This window comes from Parasteatoda tepidariorum, chromosome 1, assembly GCF_043381705.1.
Source record: "Parasteatoda tepidariorum isolate YZ-2023 chromosome 1, CAS_Ptep_4.0, whole genome shotgun sequence".
In the NCBI taxonomy this organism is placed as follows: Eukaryota; Metazoa; Arthropoda; class Arachnida; order Araneae; family Theridiidae; genus Parasteatoda; species Parasteatoda tepidariorum.
In genome coordinates, this window is record NC_092204.1 from 40,858,191 (window position 1) to 40,879,427 (window position 21,237).

Genomic DNA, 21,237 nt, shown 5'->3' on the forward strand with positions numbered 1-21,237 from the left:
TATATATATAAATAAAAAATTTGGTAAAAGAAAAGTTATATATTTTTCTTTCAACTTCAAAATCAAAAAAAAAAAATTTCTTTCAAAAATTTATCAATCAATATTTTTAAAATGACTATAAAATACGACTGTTTGAATGTGTACAGTCAGTGAACATCATTTTAGGAACTATTTCTTGAAAAATTCTTATTATCATTTAAAGGACACAACAAATTTTTTAATAATTAAATATGAATTAAGTAAAAACATTTTGCAAAAAAAAAAAAAAAAAAAAATNAAAAAAAAAAAAAAAAAGTAATTCTGATCTTATAAGTTTCATATAGCAATAATTTTGCAAAAATATAAATTAACTAACAGAACCATACTTTCTACACAAGCATTATTGAGAATCATACTTACATAGGATTAATTTTTGGATTATAACTGTCAGTCATGACTGCTAAAGGATAACACTGTTCTAGAAGTAATTCTTTGCAAATTTGCATAGTTTCTTCAAGTGCATGAGCATCAATGCAAGAAAAACAAAGGAATGTATTAGTAAAATCAGCACCAACATTTTCCATAGTCTCGAACAACTCTTCAATAAGCAATCTTGAAATATAAGAATTATGTAGTTACATCATATGCATATACCAAAGACATTGAATTGAAAACTATCCAAGATAACAAAAACTTCATTTGGAAAAGTTAAAGGCTGTTTTTCAGCATTATATTTATTGCTGATTTCTTATAGAAATAGATAAGGTTGCAAGTATGTTACAGGAAAAAAATGGGATGAAGTTTGTTTTAGATTCCCAATAAATTTTAAAATTTGGGGGAACTCAAATACAAAAAAAGAAACAATCTATGAACTGACAAACAGCAAAAGATGTCGTACAAATAATAAAAAAAGAGAAAATAAAAGAGCAGAAAAATCATATCGTTTAATTTAATGCAATATTTTTTTCGTTTGAATGGAAAGAATTTTAATACAAAACAATAACATTGTACATAAGGTTTCTTCATTCATTAAATATTATATTTGTTTGGCATAATTTCTTCACATTTTTCAACACAAAAGCTATAGAAGTATAACTGGTGTTATCTCTTCAATCCAATAACTTTTATTTGATAAAGGAGAAGGTTAACTAAATCTTACTTTTGGATTCTTATTGCACTTTTAAGGATTAATGGGGGCATGATTGTCTGGGTTAATTAATAATTCAAGTAGAAAAAAATCTTAATTCATAGAATATGGACTATTTCTAAACTGTCTTCTGGCCATTTTGCTAATGATCCATTCTCCGGATATTTTATCAGTTATAGATTATAAATTTTCAAGCTTTGAAAAATACTGATTACTATTAAAATGAAAATAAGAAATTAAAAAACCAAAAAATGTCATATCTTAAACCATTTTAATGTCATTTTGAAAAATTCACTGATTTTAGAAAGAAAAAGAAAAAACATTATTTCACATAAATTATTGTGGAAATTCATACCGTCACAAACTTTCAGCTCAAGTAATCAATAATAGCACAATTTGCTAGCAAATAATAGACATAAGTTTTGACCATTCATTAAAATCTAAAGAGGTTCAACTCACTTATCATCAGAAGTCAATCTTGCAACTAAGCCTAACTAAAATAATAAAAAATTATAATGAGTAAGGAAAAAAAAATAAAAGAGAAAAATAAATACTTATCTTCAATTTGTATTACACAAAAATAATTAACATAAAAATTATAAGAATTATTGTTCTTAATTTTTTTTATGTAGGATTGCATTTGATTCAATTTCAATTATTTAAATTGAATAGATATTGTTAAAAGCCTAGAAAATACAAGAGTTCAAATTACTAAAAGAAGATTAAAAATTAAACAAAAATAAGTATATGATTATCTAAATTTACTATTATTTTTATTTCAGAAACTTGCACACATTTGCAAAATAATTTTTATTAATCAGGTACAATTTCTTATGTTTTATATTCCCTAGCGAAAATATAAATTAATAGTTAGAGCCTTTCTAATATAATACTATTATAAATTATCCTAATTCTTTAAAATAAACAAAAAAAAATCATTTAATAAAAAAATAAGTATAAAAAAATAAGTATTAGAAAATTAAAACAGTCAAATTAAGTAATCATTTCAAAAATACAATTTTTGAGTATCATCAAAGGATAAAAATAATAGTAGTAATTGGTATGATTTACAACTGGTCTGAAAAATAACAAGAAAGTAAACAAAATAACTTTAAGAAAAGATGTGAAAGATAAGAAGGAAATACATTCCAGTAAGTACAAGGTATCTGCTACAATTTTAGACTTTCAAATTCTTGACTTTTCATGACTAATTCCAAGAATTTTTCATGACTTAACGAAATTACTATTTTCTCCCGACAAAAACAGAACAAAAAATTTCAAAAGCAATATAATAACATTAATTGAAATGATAGGTATAACCAAAACAGTTATACTCTGCATCTTCATATTTATAGATTTTAAATTTAAAAAAACAGAGAAGAGAAAGAGTTGAAACAATAAAATAGCTGAAAAAAATACAAAAGCAAATATTTTTTTTCTGCAGAATTATAATCTAAAAACACTTTTCTTGTTCATGTGAAAGGAAAGAAATACTCCTGATTTTTCTGTTCTCATTTTGGAATAAAAAATATTCGCCAATGACTGGCATGCTTCAGCTAGAATTTTAAATTGATAAAATAAAAAAAATATATAATAATAAAAATTATGAAATCACAGAAGTTAAAAAGATAATTCTCTCTAGAAATGATGATTTTTCTTTCATTTATTGAAAGATTACTATAAGAACACAATTAAAAACATTTTATATTTTAATAAAACATGACTGTGAGTGGGGATTTTGTTACAAATTCAGATATTTGGAACACCATGAAATTAGGGGGAGAGGTAAAATCCCTTTCAAAAATTCAGTGACCTAAATCCACCACTTTCCATGATTTTTGGAAAAAATAGTTAAAATCATGACATTTCATGACAAATTTTGTTCAATACAGAACTTTCCAGGTGTGCGGATACCCTGTAAGTATCTTATGAAATAATATTTTTTAATATAATGGTATGTTAAAAAAATTACAAACAAGTATATTATTTTATATTACCTTATCCTGCATTTTTTTCATAAAAGTGGCCTGAAACTCTGTTTGGTACAATTCTAAAAGTGGAATAGATTTTTCTAAGGGTAAAGCTTTCTTAATGCTCTCGGCAAGTTTTTGGAGATTCCATAAGCAAATTTCTGGTTGCTTAATGAAAGTGTAACGTCCACCATCATCTGAAAGATAAATAAGCATAAAATGATACATTTCATTTATATCATAACATATTAATGAAATAGAAAATCTAAAATATTTCAGTTCTTATTAAATTGTAAAATAACACTATTTCCAGCATTTCTCCTCTTAAGCATAGAATGAAAAAATTAATCTCATAAAAACGAATATAATTCTAAGCAGAAAATAAAAATGCAGAGATTACTTAAGGTCATTATGGGTAATCGGCAATTTAAGAATTTAAAATATAGAAATCAGACAATAAAAAAAATTTTTTTTAATACAGAGGAAACGTAAAATTTATTTTTTACAATAGCAAATTAAATAAAGAAAAAAGAAGAAAAAAACAATGTTTTTCCTTTCTATTTATTACTGAAACAAGTTTTTTTTATTTTCATAACCATCTTAATACATAAAAAAAATTTTACAGCCATATTTTAATTATTACCTTAGCTAATATCTTGTTTAGGAAGCATTTAACATATTATAAGATCTCATTTAAAAGCATTAAGATGACTGCTAAACTAAGATTTTAATATTAGTTTATCACAATTGTAATTTGGAATCCTGCCATCTCATGCAATAAAGTATTTTCTAATAAGATTATGTAAAAGTAACTACGAGGATCTAAATATATCTTGTTCATTTTCTTTCCTTCTCATAACATAAGATTATAGATAAATAGAATTGCGGATGAATATATGAAGTTTTAAAATTCTAATCAACAATGATGAAGTTATAAAATTCTTATCCTCAAAAATCAAGTTTTCATATACTTAAATAAAATACTTACCAGAGGCATTGCATACGTGATTCGGATTATAGATATCTAAAAAACCGAATGGCCCATAGTCTAAAGTCAGACCAACAATACTCATATTATCAGTATTCAAAACCCTAAAAAAGGTTATAAACTATTAATATTTTTTGAAATTATTTTATGATTGAATAAATAATTTAATAGAAATAATTCAATAAAATCAGTGACCAAGGTATTTTGAATGAGCTAAAATTATTAATTTATAAAAATAGTATCACTAATTGAACTTTTTTAGTTATAAAGAGTTTATTTTTGACAAATTTTTTTTTTCTGTATACCAATATTTATTAACATTTATTCATTAAATTTGAAAAATTTTCTTATGTATTTCAAAATTAGTTTGATAGGAGAAAATAGTTACTAAGTATTTATACAATATAGACATGATTTCACTTTCCTTTCCTTAAGTTTTTACTATAATTCAAACCTATTGTTAAACATAATATTGATCTAGTACAGTAGGGAACCGATTATCAGGAACGATCGGGACCATCGCTATTCCGGACAACTGATTTTTCCAGTTTTCTGAATCGCTACAAAAAGCCGTTTTTTTTTATTGTTAAACCCAACTAAAAAAAATAATATTTGGAAATAATCTTAAAAAGAAGAAAAAACGAAGTAATACGCTAATGATTATTTCCAAAATGATAGTAAGGTAAACATCTTTACAAAAAGAAAGAAAAATCCTAAAATTTTATGAGGAAAAAAAAATTTTTTTTTTTTTAAATGGCGGGAATATTTATCAAATTTCGTTCCGGTTTTTTGGCTTTCTGATTTCCGGATAACGGGTTCTGTACTGCATAAGCATCTTTTCATTTGGTATAAGCATTGCAGCATAGCCAATTAACTTGAAGGAGGAATTTTTATTTACTTTTAGATTTTATAATGAGTAGGAAAACTTCACTCCTACCCAATATATCTTTATATAGCATGGTGCATTTTCTAAAGTAAAACATTCCTACAACAGATAATTGTTGATCAAGGAGTAATGACATTTAAGGCCCCCACAGTTTCAAGATTAGCAGCATAGTGATGACAATGTAGTTAGCATTGGGCTGCAACTACTTTTAGATCACACTAAGCTGCTATTGGAGATAGAATATGGTTCTACACTAAGACAGCTCAGTGCCACAAAACACACAGTTATGAACAACTCTGCCACTGCTGCTGCGAAAGATACTTTCTTACATACAGGATAGTGAGATGGTTTTTTTCCGTTTTGATTTTTTTTAAAACAGGAAACTAACAGAAAAAGACATTAAGGTATATAAAAGTAGGATATTATAAGGTAAGATATCATATGGAATAAATGAACAGAACAGCAGCATAACCATTCCGGAACAGAAAATAGATGCTTTAATACAAAGCAATTTATTTTAGCTCACAAATTGGTTGGTTAATTGGGCTGAAGTTGCAGTCTTTGTTTAATGCGTACTATTAAATTTTTGGAGCAGCTTGGCACAATTTTGGAGAAAAAAACCCCTGCATTTTGGAGCAGACATTTAGTTTTAAAAACGTTTGATGCAATTTGTGCAGGGATAAAACTCAAAACTATATGAACCTATATTTCATGAAATTCAGAACTAGTTGTTGTTAATTTACGTCACACTAGAGCTTCACAATGGGCTATTGGCGACGGTCTGGGAAACATCCCGGAGGATGATCCGTAGACATGCCATCACAATTTTGATCCTCTGCGGAGGGGATGGCACCCTCGCTTCGGTAGCCCGACGACCTGCGCGCGAAGTCGAGCACTTTACGGTAGCACAGTTTAACGAGGACCAATACCGCACACCCTCGGTCCCTACGCAGACTGATCCACTTGGTCACCCACCCGCACACTGACCGTAGCCAGCGATGCTTGACTTCGGTGATCTGCTGGGAACCGTGTCTTAATGAAATTCAGAACTAAAATCCTATCCTTTTAATATTAGAATGAAAGATTATGTAAACAATAGTTTATATTAATATTAACTTCACTGTCTTGAAGTATTTTGAATTCTATACAATATTTTATAAAATGTTTTATAAGGAATAATAAAAAATCACCATGGATTTTTAGTGACAGCTTTTGTTTGTGTGATTCAACAAAACATTCTAATATTAAAACACATTTTAAGCATGGAGGTGAAAAAAATTAAGGTCAAACATATTAAAATATATTAAATAATTGCACATGAAATATAAAGATTTTTATCCAAATCAATAAATTATTTACCCATGACAGAAACCTACGCTTTGCCACAGAGCAACTAATCTTGCAGTGCGTAGAACAATTTCTTTGAAAAAGGCAATGTATTTTTGCTCTTGACTCTCTGTATTTGCTGCTATCTTAAAATAAGAACATGATGAAAATAACAATAAAGGATCACATATTGAAAAATATTCTAACACAGAAGAAATTAATATGATGAACTAACTTCAGGATAGAAGGTGTCAATAATGTAATTGAGAAGAGTATTGAGGATATCTATTCTTCCAACACTTGGTCCAACTTTTTCAGTCAGTGGATCTAAAGTATTAAAAATTTCAAAAGAACCAAACCTAGAAAAAAAAACAATAAAAAACAAGTTAAGGAAATTAAAATATATACAAAAAATAGTTTGACAAATATAACAATTTCAAAGAAATAAAATCAGTGTGAAACACATAAAAACAATTTTAAACATCATAAGTCTCTTGTAATTCTGGTGAGCAGAGGCTTATTTTTTTTCAAAACATGTAGGTATATAGGGGGAATGATACATCTACTACTATTATCACATGCTGCTTTAAGAAGTTTTAAAAAATATACTATAACAAATTTTGATTTAATTTTAGCAATTAGATGTTCTTTAAGGTTTATGGATCATATATATATGTAGATATATAAACACACAGTCGGACTTCTATTTAACGAACTTCCATTTTACGAATTTCTCTATTTTGCAATTTTTCTTCTTCGAAGAAACAAGAACATTTTGGAAATTTCTTCGTAAAATAACTTCCAAATAGCCTCACACAAATATTTTGAGTACATTTTAATCTACTTATTTGTTTTGTTTTAATATTTTTTTGCGTTTACTTATTTGACTTTTTCCCCATTTGATGCAGATGTTTGCCTGGTCACTTAAGAGGTTTTAATGGTCTCTACTAAAGGTTTTCTTCAACACAAAGTCAATGGAAAAAATTCTGTGCCTCATAAAAGTGGTCGTAAATGGAGGTGGTTTTTCATTGTAATATGTTTTTCATTTCTTTTGATGTCAAATTGTATACAGAATCTAATAAAAATATTAGTTCTAACCAGGGTTGGCAGGTTTTTGACATGTGACAGTTTTTGACGGCTTAAACCGTCGCGTCAAAAACCTCACTGTCGAAAATGTCAAAAACCTATATTCATATGTGAAATTTAATTAATACATAAAATTTATATATTTTTTATAAAGGATAGTGTTTCTAAATATGTTAGTGTTTCTATATATAGTAATAAACTTTTAATTTTCTCAAGTATCGAAAAAAAAAATTTTTTTTTCAAAATATAAATATTTAAAAAATGTTTGTACAAAATTTTTCTGCACATGCATTTGAATTTAAATTTCTGAGATTTTAAATCTGTTATTTTACCTTAACTATAATTAAAAAATATTTTAAAACTTGCTGATTACCTATAGTATAATTAAATTTCAATATATGGCAACTGTTGGTAGTTTTGAAGTTTATATATTTTATTGGCAAACTTCAGTTTTTGACGGTTCAAACCAGTATTATACCCTTGTCATGTCAAAAACCCAACCCTGCTTTGAACGCAGTTCTAACATGAGCAACATAGTTCATAAGAGTGAAAATTGAAACACCCAAAATTAAACAGTTAAGTGGAAGAAAAAAAAATTATAAGTATAGCTTAAAAAAAGTGACATTTTGTACAAAGGAAATTATCCGAACTAGAACTTCATGAAAAAAGGGGAGTGAAGCAATATATCAAGAGACCGATCAAAGGAATAATTTTAATAAAATTAACTCTGAGACCCCAAACAAATTGAAAAAAAATAATAATAGTAAAGGTTTACTAGTTAATGCTGTTTACATAGAGAATTAATCATTTATTTATGAATAGACTAGTATGTTTTTAATTCTATAATGTTCTTAAATATAGTTAGTATCTATAAAAATGATAAATAAGTTTGTTTAAAAATTTTTGAAATAATTTATCATTTTAAAAGTAATGCTTTTTTTGTTCTTACAATACAAATCTTTAAGAAAGCTTGATATATTGTCTGACTAAGAGTTATTTCAATTAAAAAAGAAGAAAAAAAAATGAAGCCATAAATATCACACATTTAAAAAAAATTGTTAGGTTAATATCTTCTAGGAGATGAAATTACACATACAGACAATTATATTAATTTCTTTGAATACCTAATGAAGGTTGGTGCAATCCTTAGGACAATAGTACATTTTTCTGGCTTTGGATGGCCATCATAAAATATGTCTCTAATCACTTCAGAATCTGAAGTGATACATGTGCCAGCTCTAGATGTTGGTATGTTCAGAAAGTGCATTGCCTGTTCCAAATAAAACAACATAACTACATAAATTAAAAACAAATTTTAATTTGTTTAAAAAATGTGTGTGTATATATATATATATATATATATATATANACCATTATTTAAGTTTTTTATTTTACATACCTATAACTTAAGTTAAGAAAAAATAATCGTGAAGAATTGTCTCTGGAATGTTTATTTAAAATTTCTTCAATTTTGCCAATTTTTGACATAATTAAAAAAAAAAAATTTTTTTTTTTAAACTTCACTAAATATTTTTTTAAATAACAAGTAATGAAATTCTTAATAATAATTTGTAGTAATAGACACATTCTAAAGAATGAATTCTTCATTCATTCTTTAAAAAATATTTTAGAAATTTTCAAACAATTACATAAAAAGTCAATTTTTTCCCTTCAATAGTGGAGTATAACTCAACGGTGCCACACTTCAGGTACCAAGCCTTTGTGGTCTGTTCTGAATAAGGATTTTTCTATTCCTTTAAAAGTTATATATATATATATATATATATATATATATATATATAAAAGCTATATTTATGAAAATTATCACATTAACAGAAAAATCATAAGAAAAATTATATATAATTCTACACAAAAAATAGATATTTTGAAAAGTTTAAAAAATTAAATTTTATATTGCGGAAATCTTTGAAAATTTTTCCTGATAATAAGATTTTGATAAGTCCATGAACCAATTGTTTTGAGGGAGTGGAATTCTAAGATATTTATGGAAAAATTACATGTCTATTCCTAGATCTTAGACATGGAAGGATGATAAGAAAAACCTGGAAATCCGGGGCACACCCAGTATACAATTCATTACGAATATTTCAGAAAAAAATTTGAAATATAGCATAAAAATTGATAAGAAGAATAAAGGTTAAACATGCATAGGCTGCATCAAAAAGCCAAATAATTTTATGAGAAATATATGTTAACTTACTTCACTGCACAAAAATTCTCTTATGCTAGACCTTAAGACTTTTCTTCCATCAGCAGTTCTCGAATATGGTGTAAGACCAGCACCTTTTAGTTGGATTTCCCATCTTTCGTTTTTCTTGTTTAGTATCTCACCAAGGTAACTAAAAAATAAGTTCCACAGAAGAATATTCAATGTACTTAGAAAAATTAGAAGAAAAATAAATAAAAGAAAACTATTTTTTCATACAACTTTATGGTAAAGCTTATTTCAAAATTTGGTAGATTGGAAATAGGCAAAGTTTTAGTTTTTCTGAGTTTATATAATCATTTCTTTTACCACTTACATTGCAGCTCCATCTCCAAGTTGGCCAGAAAAATATCCAAATTGATGACCACAATAACAATGGGAAGCAGGTTCTGATTCAGGCAGTAATTTATTACCAGAAAAGTATTCAACCAAATCTTTACGTTCAATTTCGGTGTCAGATAAATCAAGAAGTTGCAATGCTGCTTTGGATAATGCTACAAGCTTAGGATTTTTTACAGGAGTAGGTTTAACTTTTGAAAAACAAGCACCCCTTACAGTTCGAACATAGTTTTTGTCTTCATTATCGATTGGTAATTTTTTTAAAGCCAAGTTATCAAATTTTAAAGATTCTAAAGTAGTCATCATAGAAGAGATATTCTTATTGTTTCCAGAAATTTGTTTACATAGAGAAGAAAACTTGAGTAAATTTTTCATACGGTAATGAAAGTTTTATTCTACCAGTAAATTTAATAAGCTAAATTTATTCGTCATACCCCTGGAAGGATGAGAACATGTATGTTATTTTTACAGAATATTTGTTATGAAACACGCTTATCTGTTTATTTACTATTTTGCTTATAAATGCGCATGCGCTCGATGTGCTTGACTAGAATTTATTTCAGCAAAAAATTTTCGCAAAAGTAACCTTGTTGAAGAAATGGTGTTAAGAAATAATTCCAATAATAACATTTTTTTAATATTTTGCTCCTTTTTTCTCAATAGAAAAAAAGTAAAATCTATTTAAACGACGTATGAAAAACGGAACACTTTTATGTCTTATTATTATTACTAGATGGCAGCGTCATTAGGAATAGTCTTTTTCAGCTATCACATGTTTTTTAAACCCAAAGTGGAGCTGTCTCTCCTTCCCTACATCTCTTTTCTTGAAATAAACAAAAACACCTTTTACTTTTGTATATTTCATCTTCAAAGTTGTTATTAAAATTAAACGATTGAATTTTATTGTTCTTTTACCACTGTTTTACGCGTATTATAATGCTTTATTCTATGAAAATATTATTTGATTTTCTTATATTAATGCTTAATATAAATTGCTCTAGGAATTGAAATTAATTTTTAACTGTGAAGCCGGAAAAGTTAGTTCTTGTTATTTATTGTTTCAATTTCTAAAATTTCATTTAAAGAGGATGATTATGCTAATGTTATTCATTGTTATTTGATTTTAATGCGATAATTTTTTTTTTAAAAAAGGGGGGACGATTTTAGTTAGTTAAGAGCGATAGCGAGCATGGATATATTTCGCTGATAAACTGAAAATGAAAAATACGCCTTCTTTTCCAATAACTTTTGGAACAACTATTTTGCATAGCTGCTAAAATCTCCCGGTTTTCGGGGCAATTTTTTTTAATTTTTTTTTAAATTTAAAGTAATAACAAATTGTTGACTTTAATATTTTTTTTCTTAATTTAACAAAGTTAATTTATGATTTTGTCCACCATTATGGATAAGTAATTAAAAAAACTGTTACGAAATTTTAACATCATTCTTTAAAAATATTAAGTGTTTGCGAAGATAAAATAATTCTTGCTTATACAATTGTGTAATTCTTGCTTTTATTTCAGGAGAAAGAAAGAATCTTAATCAGAAGAGATATGATAGGCGGATATTATATTGTTTGGTTTCTGCTTTTATGATCAACTTTTATTCTTTTCCAATATCTAGATTGTTTTTCACTGCTTTGTAGGCAATCTGCCCCGAAATTCGAAGCAATCTGAAATCAACTTTGTGAACAGTTTTAGGGGTATGCCTGGCAAGGGTGGAGCCTATAATATAATTAATAAATAATATATTAAAGAGTAAAAACTGAGGTATTAAACCAGATCAAGGTGGAGATAGTGAGCAAAGTTATCTGAAACGTTTCGAGATCGAGCAAAAAACAAATTCCCCTATTTAGTTTAGCGAAAACTATTTGCCGTAGAGTTACATCTCTTTTGTTGATAAACAATTCATCTTAATTTGCTTGGATTTTTAATTACTTTTAGGGGCAATTAAATTTCTAAGTTACGTTTTTTTTTTTGAACGAATATCAATCCACTCCAATGTCATAATTCTTTGTTACTATTAAATAATCTATCCCAGATCGTGAAGCAATCTGAAATCAATTTCGTAAGAAGTTCCAGAGGTTAGCGAGTGAAGCAGGAATTTTTAAAAAAATTTAATTTATTATTATTATTGCTGCATATTCCTAATGGGCACTTTCATTTCTTATTTCCTTTAAAATAAAATTTTTAAATCCCCTCCATTTTTAGAACTATACTCTCGGAATAACGGCTGTGATTGTTCAATAAGCACTGCACTGAGTCAACTGTTTTAGAAAAAATCTATTTTTGTTGTCTAATTTCATAGTTTTCATTTGTCAAGATTCTTATTCAAATTTGAAGGACGTGCATTAAATGAGATAATAGTACTAGTCTATTTAAAATATTTTAAAACTTTCGAATAGATGGAAAACCACTTTTTCAATTAATAAAACATAAATAATTTTCACTTCGTCTTTGACTCTTTTAACAATCAATTAAAAACGTTCGTGTTTTAACTCTCAATGCAAGACAGTCAGATGGGCAGGCAAATGTTAATCTTTTCGTTTTAGTCAACAGTAAATATATACAAAATAGTATAAAAATATTAAAATGACTTTTTCAATATTTTTGTACTATTTTGTATATAGAGGTCGTTTTGATTACTACATACCACTTTGATAATGGAGGTCAAGGCACAAAATTTGCTACTTGACCTCTGTAATGACGATCATAAACCAGGATTGGCCAGCTTTTGACAATTGACAGTTTTATCTAGTTTTAACCGTCCTGTTAAAAGCCCGAAATTTTGAAGTGAGATAATTATTAGCCATTTTAAATATGAAGTATTTATAAATAAACATACATATTAAATTAGAAGTGATTGATCACTTATGTTTTTAAATTATTTTGATTTTTCACTCTCGTTATTAATTGACTATTGCTATCAAAAACTCAAATTTTGGTGTAGAAAATATTAAATAGAAATAAAAATATGAAAAATTGGAATTTATCCAATCCATTAATTTAATTATTGAAAATAAAAATACAAAAACAATCATCTTACAAAAAATAATTTGTGAAATTTTTAAATTTCTACTCATAAACTTGAATTATAACTAATAATGGCACAAATAGACATATAATGTTTTTTTGATTAAGAAATATTTTGCAAAGCAGCACATTTTTTAACAATAAAATAATTAGTAGGAACTCTCTTANAAGAAAGTTTTTGCAAAGCAGCACATTTTTTAACAATAAAATAATTAGTAGGAACTCTCTTAGAACAAAACTTTTTCCAGGGCTGTCTAAATTTCCCCCCAAACCCAGTTCTCACGATTAGACACATTCTGCTTCCTGGCATATAAATAATAACAAATTGAGAATAATGAGAAAAACTTTATAAGTGGAGTTCAGATAATTATTAGAGACTACTTAAAGTTTTACTTATATAAAAAATTTGCCTAAATTGTGGCTTAAAAGAAATAAATTTATATATTTAGATTGATAATAATTAACAACTGATAGTTATTACCTATTATATAAACTGAATAGTTATAATATAACAACTAATATTGGTCTTGAAGTATTAAGAGTGCCATGAGTTTTAAACTCAAAATTAGGTCATCTGTTCAACGACGGTTATAAAATAAAATTGTATATAATGCAAGAATTGTGTATGATTTTCTGTCCGAAGTAAAATGTCCCAAATGACAAAAAATGAACTTATTCTAGGGTTTTATCAGATTTCGACTGGTTTTGACGTCAGAAACCTAACCCTGTCATAAACTATTTATGCATTAGATTAATATATATTTGTTTTTAAAAATATCTAAATTTTAAAGCCAATACATTTTGCAATATAAAGTCTAAAACAAAGTAGACTAATAATTTTAAAATAGATTATAGTTATTTCAATTATATTAAGCAAATTAAGAGAAGCTGACAATTTTAAGTTTCACTTTGACCTTGATTTTCGGTTAAAAAATCTTTTATAAATTTAAAAACCGAGGAGTATTGTCTTAAGTAAGTTTTAGCAGAACTTTAATTATATGAATTATGGCATTTGATATTTGAAAAAAGAAAATATTTTCTTAACTTAAAACAAAAAAATTGACTAAATGGCTCAAAAAGTATTTTTAGTGATGTGTAAGCACTTCTTATCAAGCAATTATAACCGAATCACCAAACAATATGGCTCTTCTGGTGAGCTCATTTAAAGTCTAAAGAAGTTTTTTTCCTAAAAAAACAGATTCAAAACAAAATTAATGTCCAATTCTTTTTCTAATTTTTTTCTCAACAGAAAGTAATTATGTTGAAAAGCGGCAGGTAAAGAAGTGCACCAGGAAAGATCCCGATTTCTCGGAGGGCGAGTCTTTGCCTGATTCCTGGTGTAATACACAAAGTTGTGTGAAATAAATACAGGGTGTTTATAAAGTCCTGGACCCATTTTGATGTTTAATAACTCATAAAATAATAGAGTTAGATTAAAACTAAAAACATAAATGGTTAGATAGACTCAAAAAATTTCATGACCCGGACGTCCCTGCACAAGTGATTTTGACATTGAGACAATCCTAGAAGATCTGTGAGATCAGCGGCAAGAGAATTGGATATGCCAATTTCGACAGTGTACTAGGTTATTAAGAAACAATTAATACTGCATGCATACAAAGTTCAAGGTTTGGAACCGGATGATAGGCCTAGGAGGATGGCGTTTGCAACAGATATGGAAGGAAGGATAGAAGATGCTGCTGATTTTCTGAGGCGCGTAATGTTCTCCGACGAAGCATCCTTTCATGTTTCTGCCATTGTTAATCGCTATAATGTGTGCATATGGGGATCTGAAAAACCCCATGAATACAGTGAGACACAAAGGGATTCCCCAAAGGTTAATGTGTGGTGTGAACTAATGCACAGCCGAGTCATTGGGCCTCTCTTTTTTACAGAAAAGACGGTCTCATCAATCGTATACTTAGACATGTTGGAAAACTTCGTATTTCCACAACTAGAAGAGCTTCAGCCACATGTCTTTTTGCAACAAGATGGTGCACCGCCTCATTGGAGTATCATTGTTCGTAGTTCTTTGAATGACCATTTTCCAGGAAGATGGATTGGGCAAGGAAGTCCAATTCCTTGACCACCCAGAACGCCGCTGGACTTTTTTCTTTGGCGATTTATAAAGGACAGTGTTTACAGGAGGATCGCGTCGAACATTAATGACCTAAAAGTCAGAATTACAACCGCAATAGCCTTTGTGGATGCCGACATGCTTGCCGCTACCTGGCGTGAAATTGACTATCGACTTGATATTCATGCCGTGCGACGAAGGGGCCACACTTGGAAGTTCATTGACAAGTTCATTTTAATCTATCTTTATTATTTTATGAGTTATTAAACATCAAAATGGGTCCGGGACTTTATAAACACCCTGTATATTACGTTTAGCATCCAATGTTGTTTATTAAAATTTTTTTTACATGCTACTTTATTTGCTTTATTATTTAAACATTTCCTTAATTTTTTTAGATGGATTTAAAATCTGATGCTACTCTATTAGGAGCATGGACCTTTTTTGCTTCTGCACATGCCATAGATGTATGTGGAATTAACGGATTGCCTCTGACTCCTAATTCAATTCGCATCTTAGGCAGATTTCAAAAATTGAAGCTTTTAATTCATGATAGATTAAGTCTTTACTTAGATGCACAAAGAGGGAAACATGGTAAGTATCTAAACATTTTGCATAATTTTTTATAGTCTGTTTAAAAATAATCTGTGATTGACAATGTTTTTAGCTATCCAACTATCCATTTTATAACCGTCATTGAATGACCTACCAAATTTTTTAGTTTACGACTACTAATATTCAACTCCTTGCCTTCTAATTTTGAACACAATCGAAGAGACAAGGGAACTCTTGGATCAAGTGCTGGGAGAAATTTGTCTTTGTGGAGTACTTTTTGAAGGAACTAACCATCATTTGCTTTACATGGGGAGGAAAACCACAAAACCTCCCACAGTTAGCCTGACAGCAGGAGAACTCTACCCCATGATCATCAACTGTTGAGGATACCCTAGCAGCAAAATAACTTGGGCCCTTATTTGACCAATATTAAGGAATCTTGGCTCAATAAGGGCTCAAAGGGCTGATATTTTTCCGATATGGGCCCTATATAGAATTGTCCGATTCACCCGATATTTTATAATTATTCATCCAATATAAGCCCTATATAGCCCGATATTGACACTGCTTATGACCAATATTAAAAAATTTAGACATCCCAGTATTGGTCCCTTGAAACATGTTCATATAGGACCTATATTGAGCCAATTTTGACCCAACTGGGCCAAGGTAATATTGTTACTAGGGTATTCTACATCAGCACTGTGGTCGGTGGGGAATTCATATTGACCAGCTATTGACAGGTTTCGAACCTGGGTCACCTCATTGGGAGGCAAAGGCTCTATCCTCTGAGTCACCTCAACCTTCCATTAAAATTTTTTGAAATTAATATATGAAGCAGTTATATTTTCCATATGATTAGAGGGCCTTGCTCGCTGTAACTCCTCAACCCCCAATTGTTACACATTATTCTTTGTTTGCATCATAAACAAATTTGACAAAAATTGAAATTAAATTTAAAGAAACAAAATATTATACCTTAATAATTTTGTTAAAATTGGAAAATTGCAAGCATGTTATATATATTTTTACAAATTTATAAATCTAGGAACAAAGTAATTCAAATAATGCAATGATGAGTATCTAAAAATATAACATGGTACAGTACAGAACCCGTTATCCGGAAATCAGAAAACCGGAAAACCAAAAAACCGGAACGAAATTCGATAAATATTCCCTCTATTTAAAAAAAAAAATTTTTTAGAAATAATCATTACTGTCTTACTTCATCGTTTTTTCTTCTTTTTAAGATTATTTCCAAACATTTTTTTTTTTTTAGTTGGGTTTAACAATAAAAAAAAAACGGCTTTTTGTAGCGATTCAGAAAACCGGAAAAATCAGTTATCCGGAATAGCGATGGTCCCGATCGTTCCGGATAATCGGTTCCCTACTGTACAACTAATTTCAACCAAAGTTTTAGTGTTATAAGATTTCTATGTAGACAATACTTTTTATTGCCACTTTCTCAGATTCATTTTGTGTATCTATTATTTTTACTTTTAAGCCTGCTTTTCTACAGCATCTGGATAGGTCTGCAGATAATTTCTAATGACAAAAAATGGGATGATTTTGGTCACTTTGTTGATGGTCATTGCAAATACCAAGCAAACAGGAAACTATGTGTAATGAAGGACAAACAGAAACTTTCCGCTGTCTTTAGTGTTTAACTATATTCTTGGGATACATATGGTATTCTCAGCTCAATCGTCATGATATTACAAAATAGAACCAATTTAATAATTTTTTCTACAGTTACTTCTACCATTACACAAACCATTTGCTTTGCATTGATTTTTATTTACATGACAATTGCACTTTCTTTGTGACACAATTTAAGCAATATTACTCCAGTGACACTTATTTTTGAGAGATAATCTAGTTGAAATCTTAAAACAATTGTTTCATCATCAGTGTCATCCCCATCTAAAGATGTAACCTTGCCATATGAATAATACTAGACTATGTCACCTGGCAATCTATTCAGAACATGTTCAATTGATTTACTTGATGATAAAAGGTGGTTAACAGCACACCCTCTCGAATTGAATCAGCATTGACTTGAAAACCAAAGGTTCCAGTAATCAAATACTCACACAGCATTTCAGAGACATTCACACCAATTTAGCTCACCATTTCCAATACACAAATAGCCACTCTTCAAATGTTAGTGCTGTTGCTCGTATATGCTGTGTAAGACAAAAATAATTAATATTTGACCCTAATCCAAGGGTTTCTGCTGCACTGCATGTAATATGATCTTTTCTAACATATTTAATAATAGGTGGAATTTGCCTAAAATCCCCTTGAAATAAAATACATTTTTCACCAAATGAAAAATCAGATTATGGCAAAACTCAGAGAGTAATGTCAATCAAGCTTAAAGCAGCATCAAAAATCACGGAAGCCTCATACTCAATTATGAAATGAGTTTTTAAAGAATTCATTTTCATATTTTATCTAAATATGGGAGGAGTGAGTTGCTCTTTCATGGATGGCATTTTAATGGGTAGTCTGAAAACTCTGTGGGCAGTTCGACTAATATAGCTGTTATCCTGTCCAAGCAACACAAAATATGATGTCTCTTTGTTGCTGATGTTGGTATAAACATTTGCAAAGAAGTCTTTATGGTTCTTTCACTTTATCTTACTTATAATCATTCATTTTCAATCTGATCTAATAATAAAATGAATTTTTACAGATCGATGAATTTTATTTAATTTTGAAATGTTTTACTAAACTATACAATTATAAAATAATGTTATTTTAGAAAGAGTGATGGTTGTCTCTGAACATTATCAAAATGGATTACACAATAAGAAAAAGAAGTTTTCAGTGGACTCGTAAGTAAAATTATAGTCTGATTTTTTTTATTTGTGGATCTAAGACACTGCATTCAACATTGAAATTAAGTTTTTAAAAAAATACCTCTGCGTTGATATTTAAAAACAGTGTCTTGAAAATGTTTGGCTTCATGAATTTTGCTAAACATGAAGTTAATAAAGTATAATTTCAAACTAACAATTGTTCTAAATATTTTCAGAAGTTAAATTTTTTCCAGTCAATTGGGGAAAAAATGGGTAGAAAATATATGAATATATATTTTTAAAGAAAAGGTAGAATAATGTGAATTTTTCATATCCGCGATTAAATTATTTGTTGTAAAACTTCCACATTTTAGTGAAACTTTTCCATGTTTCCCTCCTTGCTCAATGATATTGATATCAGAGCAAACATTACGAAATAGGTTCATATCTTCAGAAAGTTTTTTGTAAACATCTGTTTTTTATAAATCCGCTATGATCACAAAATCATCATGTGTGGCTCAGGGGAAATGAATTCTCCGTATTGGATGTATGGTCAAATAGGCCGCACAGAGAGAGCGACTTTTATACACTGCCAACATTTAAACACAGATAGGTTGCGGCCGATCTACCAAAAATTACTGTACCTGTACACAAACACAATTACAGTGTCTCTGCTAAATGCAAATATGTCACACGCCACTGGATGGAAGAGGTGCCATGAAGAGTTTAATGATCATCTGATATCTTATTTGGGTACAAGCTTTACGTATTTTGTTCTTTTTTTTTTAAAAAAAAGAATCATTCCTCCCTCTAAATGTTTTCACCAGTATATTTACAATGAGTATAGTATGTAGAAAGTATTCATCACGAAAAGCTGAGATATTTATCATAATATTTATCACAGATATCATCCCAAAAGTTCTGTGTTGCAAACATTAGGAACTTTTTCAAGTATCCATTGTATAGAAAATAGATAATTTTTTCGCCAAGCTAAAGTTACTGTGTTCATTGCTATAAATAATTATTTTTTCAATTAATTGATTTTCCATCGAATTATTTCCTTGACACTTTCTTTAGAATATTTAAATTTGTCAAAAATGTATTGAGAAATATAAATGGAATTTATACTTATTATCTGCTATTCAAAATAATTGTCTTGTATAATAATTTCAATTAATTGAATTTCCATCGAATTATTTCCTTGACACTTTCTTTAGAATATTTAAATTTGTCAAAAATGTATTGAGAAATATAAATGGAATTTATACTTATTATCTGCTATTTAAAATAATTGTCATGTGTTTTGTTTATCTATTTCCTTTTCAGATGTAAAGATATTGCCCTTTTGTCATTTGAAATATTAGATGGATTGTCATATTTGCATAGTCAAGGTATGGTCCATAGATATCTATCTCCAAATAATATTCGATTTGATTGTGAGGTTAGTATGACTATGCTTTTCCATTAAATTTTTATGTCTTTTCCATTCATTTGTTAGTTTAAATTTTCCTTAGTTAATAAAGATAACTGTCGAATCCTATTAACAATATGAGGTTTTAACAAACTGAATAAAACTTATCATAACATACTAATAAAAAATTTTTTTTGGAGAGCTTTATTGGTTTAATATTTAGTTAATTGAATAAATATTATAAGGGTTACTTAGTGGTAATGCTAGACCACCAGAACATTTAAATTCTCTTAAATTTCTACTTAAAATAAAACATGGAGGGAACTTCTCATTCTCAAGGAATTATATGCATTTTTTATTTAAATTTAAAAAAAATAGCATTAATGTGTTTAAAGTGGCTCAATCTAACCATAATTTATATTGATTTACTTTTATTTATATTAGAATGTTTGACATTGTACTCAGCATCCACAAAACATGTATCACACACACAACAACACAGGAAAACGTACCTAGGCTAAAGTAAGATTAATAATATGAGGCTCACAGTATGCAGATCTTTAGATTAGTAATAACGTAAAATTTGAGAATAAAACTCAATAACATGAATTAAGGAATAAAGGGTATTTTGACTCTGAGGGAAGTTCTTAATCATTGAACAGAAACAATAGTTATATCCTTAAAGTATATTTTATCTTCATTTCTTAAAATATGTTTGTTTTTATTTCACCTTTGGTAGTGGTACTTCTTTCTAGTGGTACTAGAATTACTGCTTGTCTTATTCACCTTTTATCTGTTGTTTCTAGTTTTAAGTGATAAGTATTTTATTTTGATGGGCAAAGCCTAAGTTATTACTGATTATCATAATTAATTAACTACTCTTCTTACTTTATTACATACTCTGTGAGTCACTGATTTTTCATTTATTGTCATTCTTTTGATAAATTTTGTTTTAATATTCAGTAAAAAATTTTTTTATTTTCTTTTTAAGGGGCATGTAAAGCTGTCAAACTATGGGTTATATTACATGACTGAAAATGGATCCACAGTTTCTTTTCCAATAGGGTTAGTAGTGTTACATGTTTTGCTATTACTTTAATGAGTTTCACCTCATCAAGATTAATTTAATGAAGAAAATATTTTTCAAGGATTAATAGAACTGATTTATTTTCTATGTTAATGCTACTGTACTATTTAGAATTTTTATTTAGTAGTACAAGAAATACATTATATCAATATTCTGCAAATTGTAATATGGTTTCTAGTATAACACATCTAATTTTTGCTCTTACTGAACTATGTTGTTTATAACTAATGTATAAATCTAATACACTTCATGTTAGATCAGTTTATCTTATTTAAAGCTTTCCTGTGCCCTAAGATTTTTAAATTTATGAAATTTTTTTTTAA

The 21,237-nt window shown here is 28.3% G+C and overlaps 2 protein-coding genes across 3 annotated transcripts in view; one reads left to right on the forward strand and one right to left on the reverse strand.

The window, feature by feature from the left end:
• Positions 1–10,469, reverse strand: part of LOC107446631 (protein adenylyltransferase SelO, mitochondrial) — a 24,548-nt gene extending 14,079 nt beyond the window's left edge. The window contains exons 1-9 of the mRNA XM_043038923.2: positions 9,926–10,469; positions 9,604–9,742; positions 8,507–8,652; positions 6,532–6,655; positions 6,330–6,442; positions 4,085–4,188; positions 3,124–3,293; positions 1,586–1,620; positions 400–591 (exon numbers count right to left, since the gene is read on the reverse strand). Coding sequence (XP_042894857.1) covers positions 400–591; positions 1,586–1,620; positions 3,124–3,293; positions 4,085–4,188; positions 6,330–6,442; positions 6,532–6,655; positions 8,507–8,652; positions 9,604–9,742; positions 9,926–10,323 — 1,421 coding nt within the window. The 5' untranslated portion in view covers positions 10,324–10,469. The remainder of the gene's footprint in view (positions 1–399; positions 592–1,585; positions 1,621–3,123; positions 3,294–4,084; positions 4,189–6,329; positions 6,443–6,531; positions 6,656–8,506; positions 8,653–9,603; positions 9,743–9,925) is intronic.
• A 154-nt stretch (positions 10,470–10,623) lies between these two features.
• The window catches only part of LOC107446630 (TBC domain-containing protein kinase-like protein), a 47,601-nt gene continuing 36,987 nt past the window's right edge, over positions 10,624–21,237 (forward strand). For both annotated transcript variants that reach the window (XM_016061322.4, XM_071179149.1), the window contains exons 1-5: positions 10,624–10,985; positions 15,456–15,651; positions 18,380–18,452; positions 19,743–19,857; positions 20,819–20,892. In XM_016061322.4, the coding sequence (XP_015916808.2) occupies positions 15,456–15,651; positions 18,380–18,452; positions 19,743–19,857; positions 20,819–20,892 (458 nt within the window). In that variant the 5' untranslated portion in view covers positions 10,624–10,985. The remainder of the gene's footprint in view (positions 10,986–15,455; positions 15,652–18,379; positions 18,453–19,742; positions 19,858–20,818; positions 20,893–21,237) is intronic.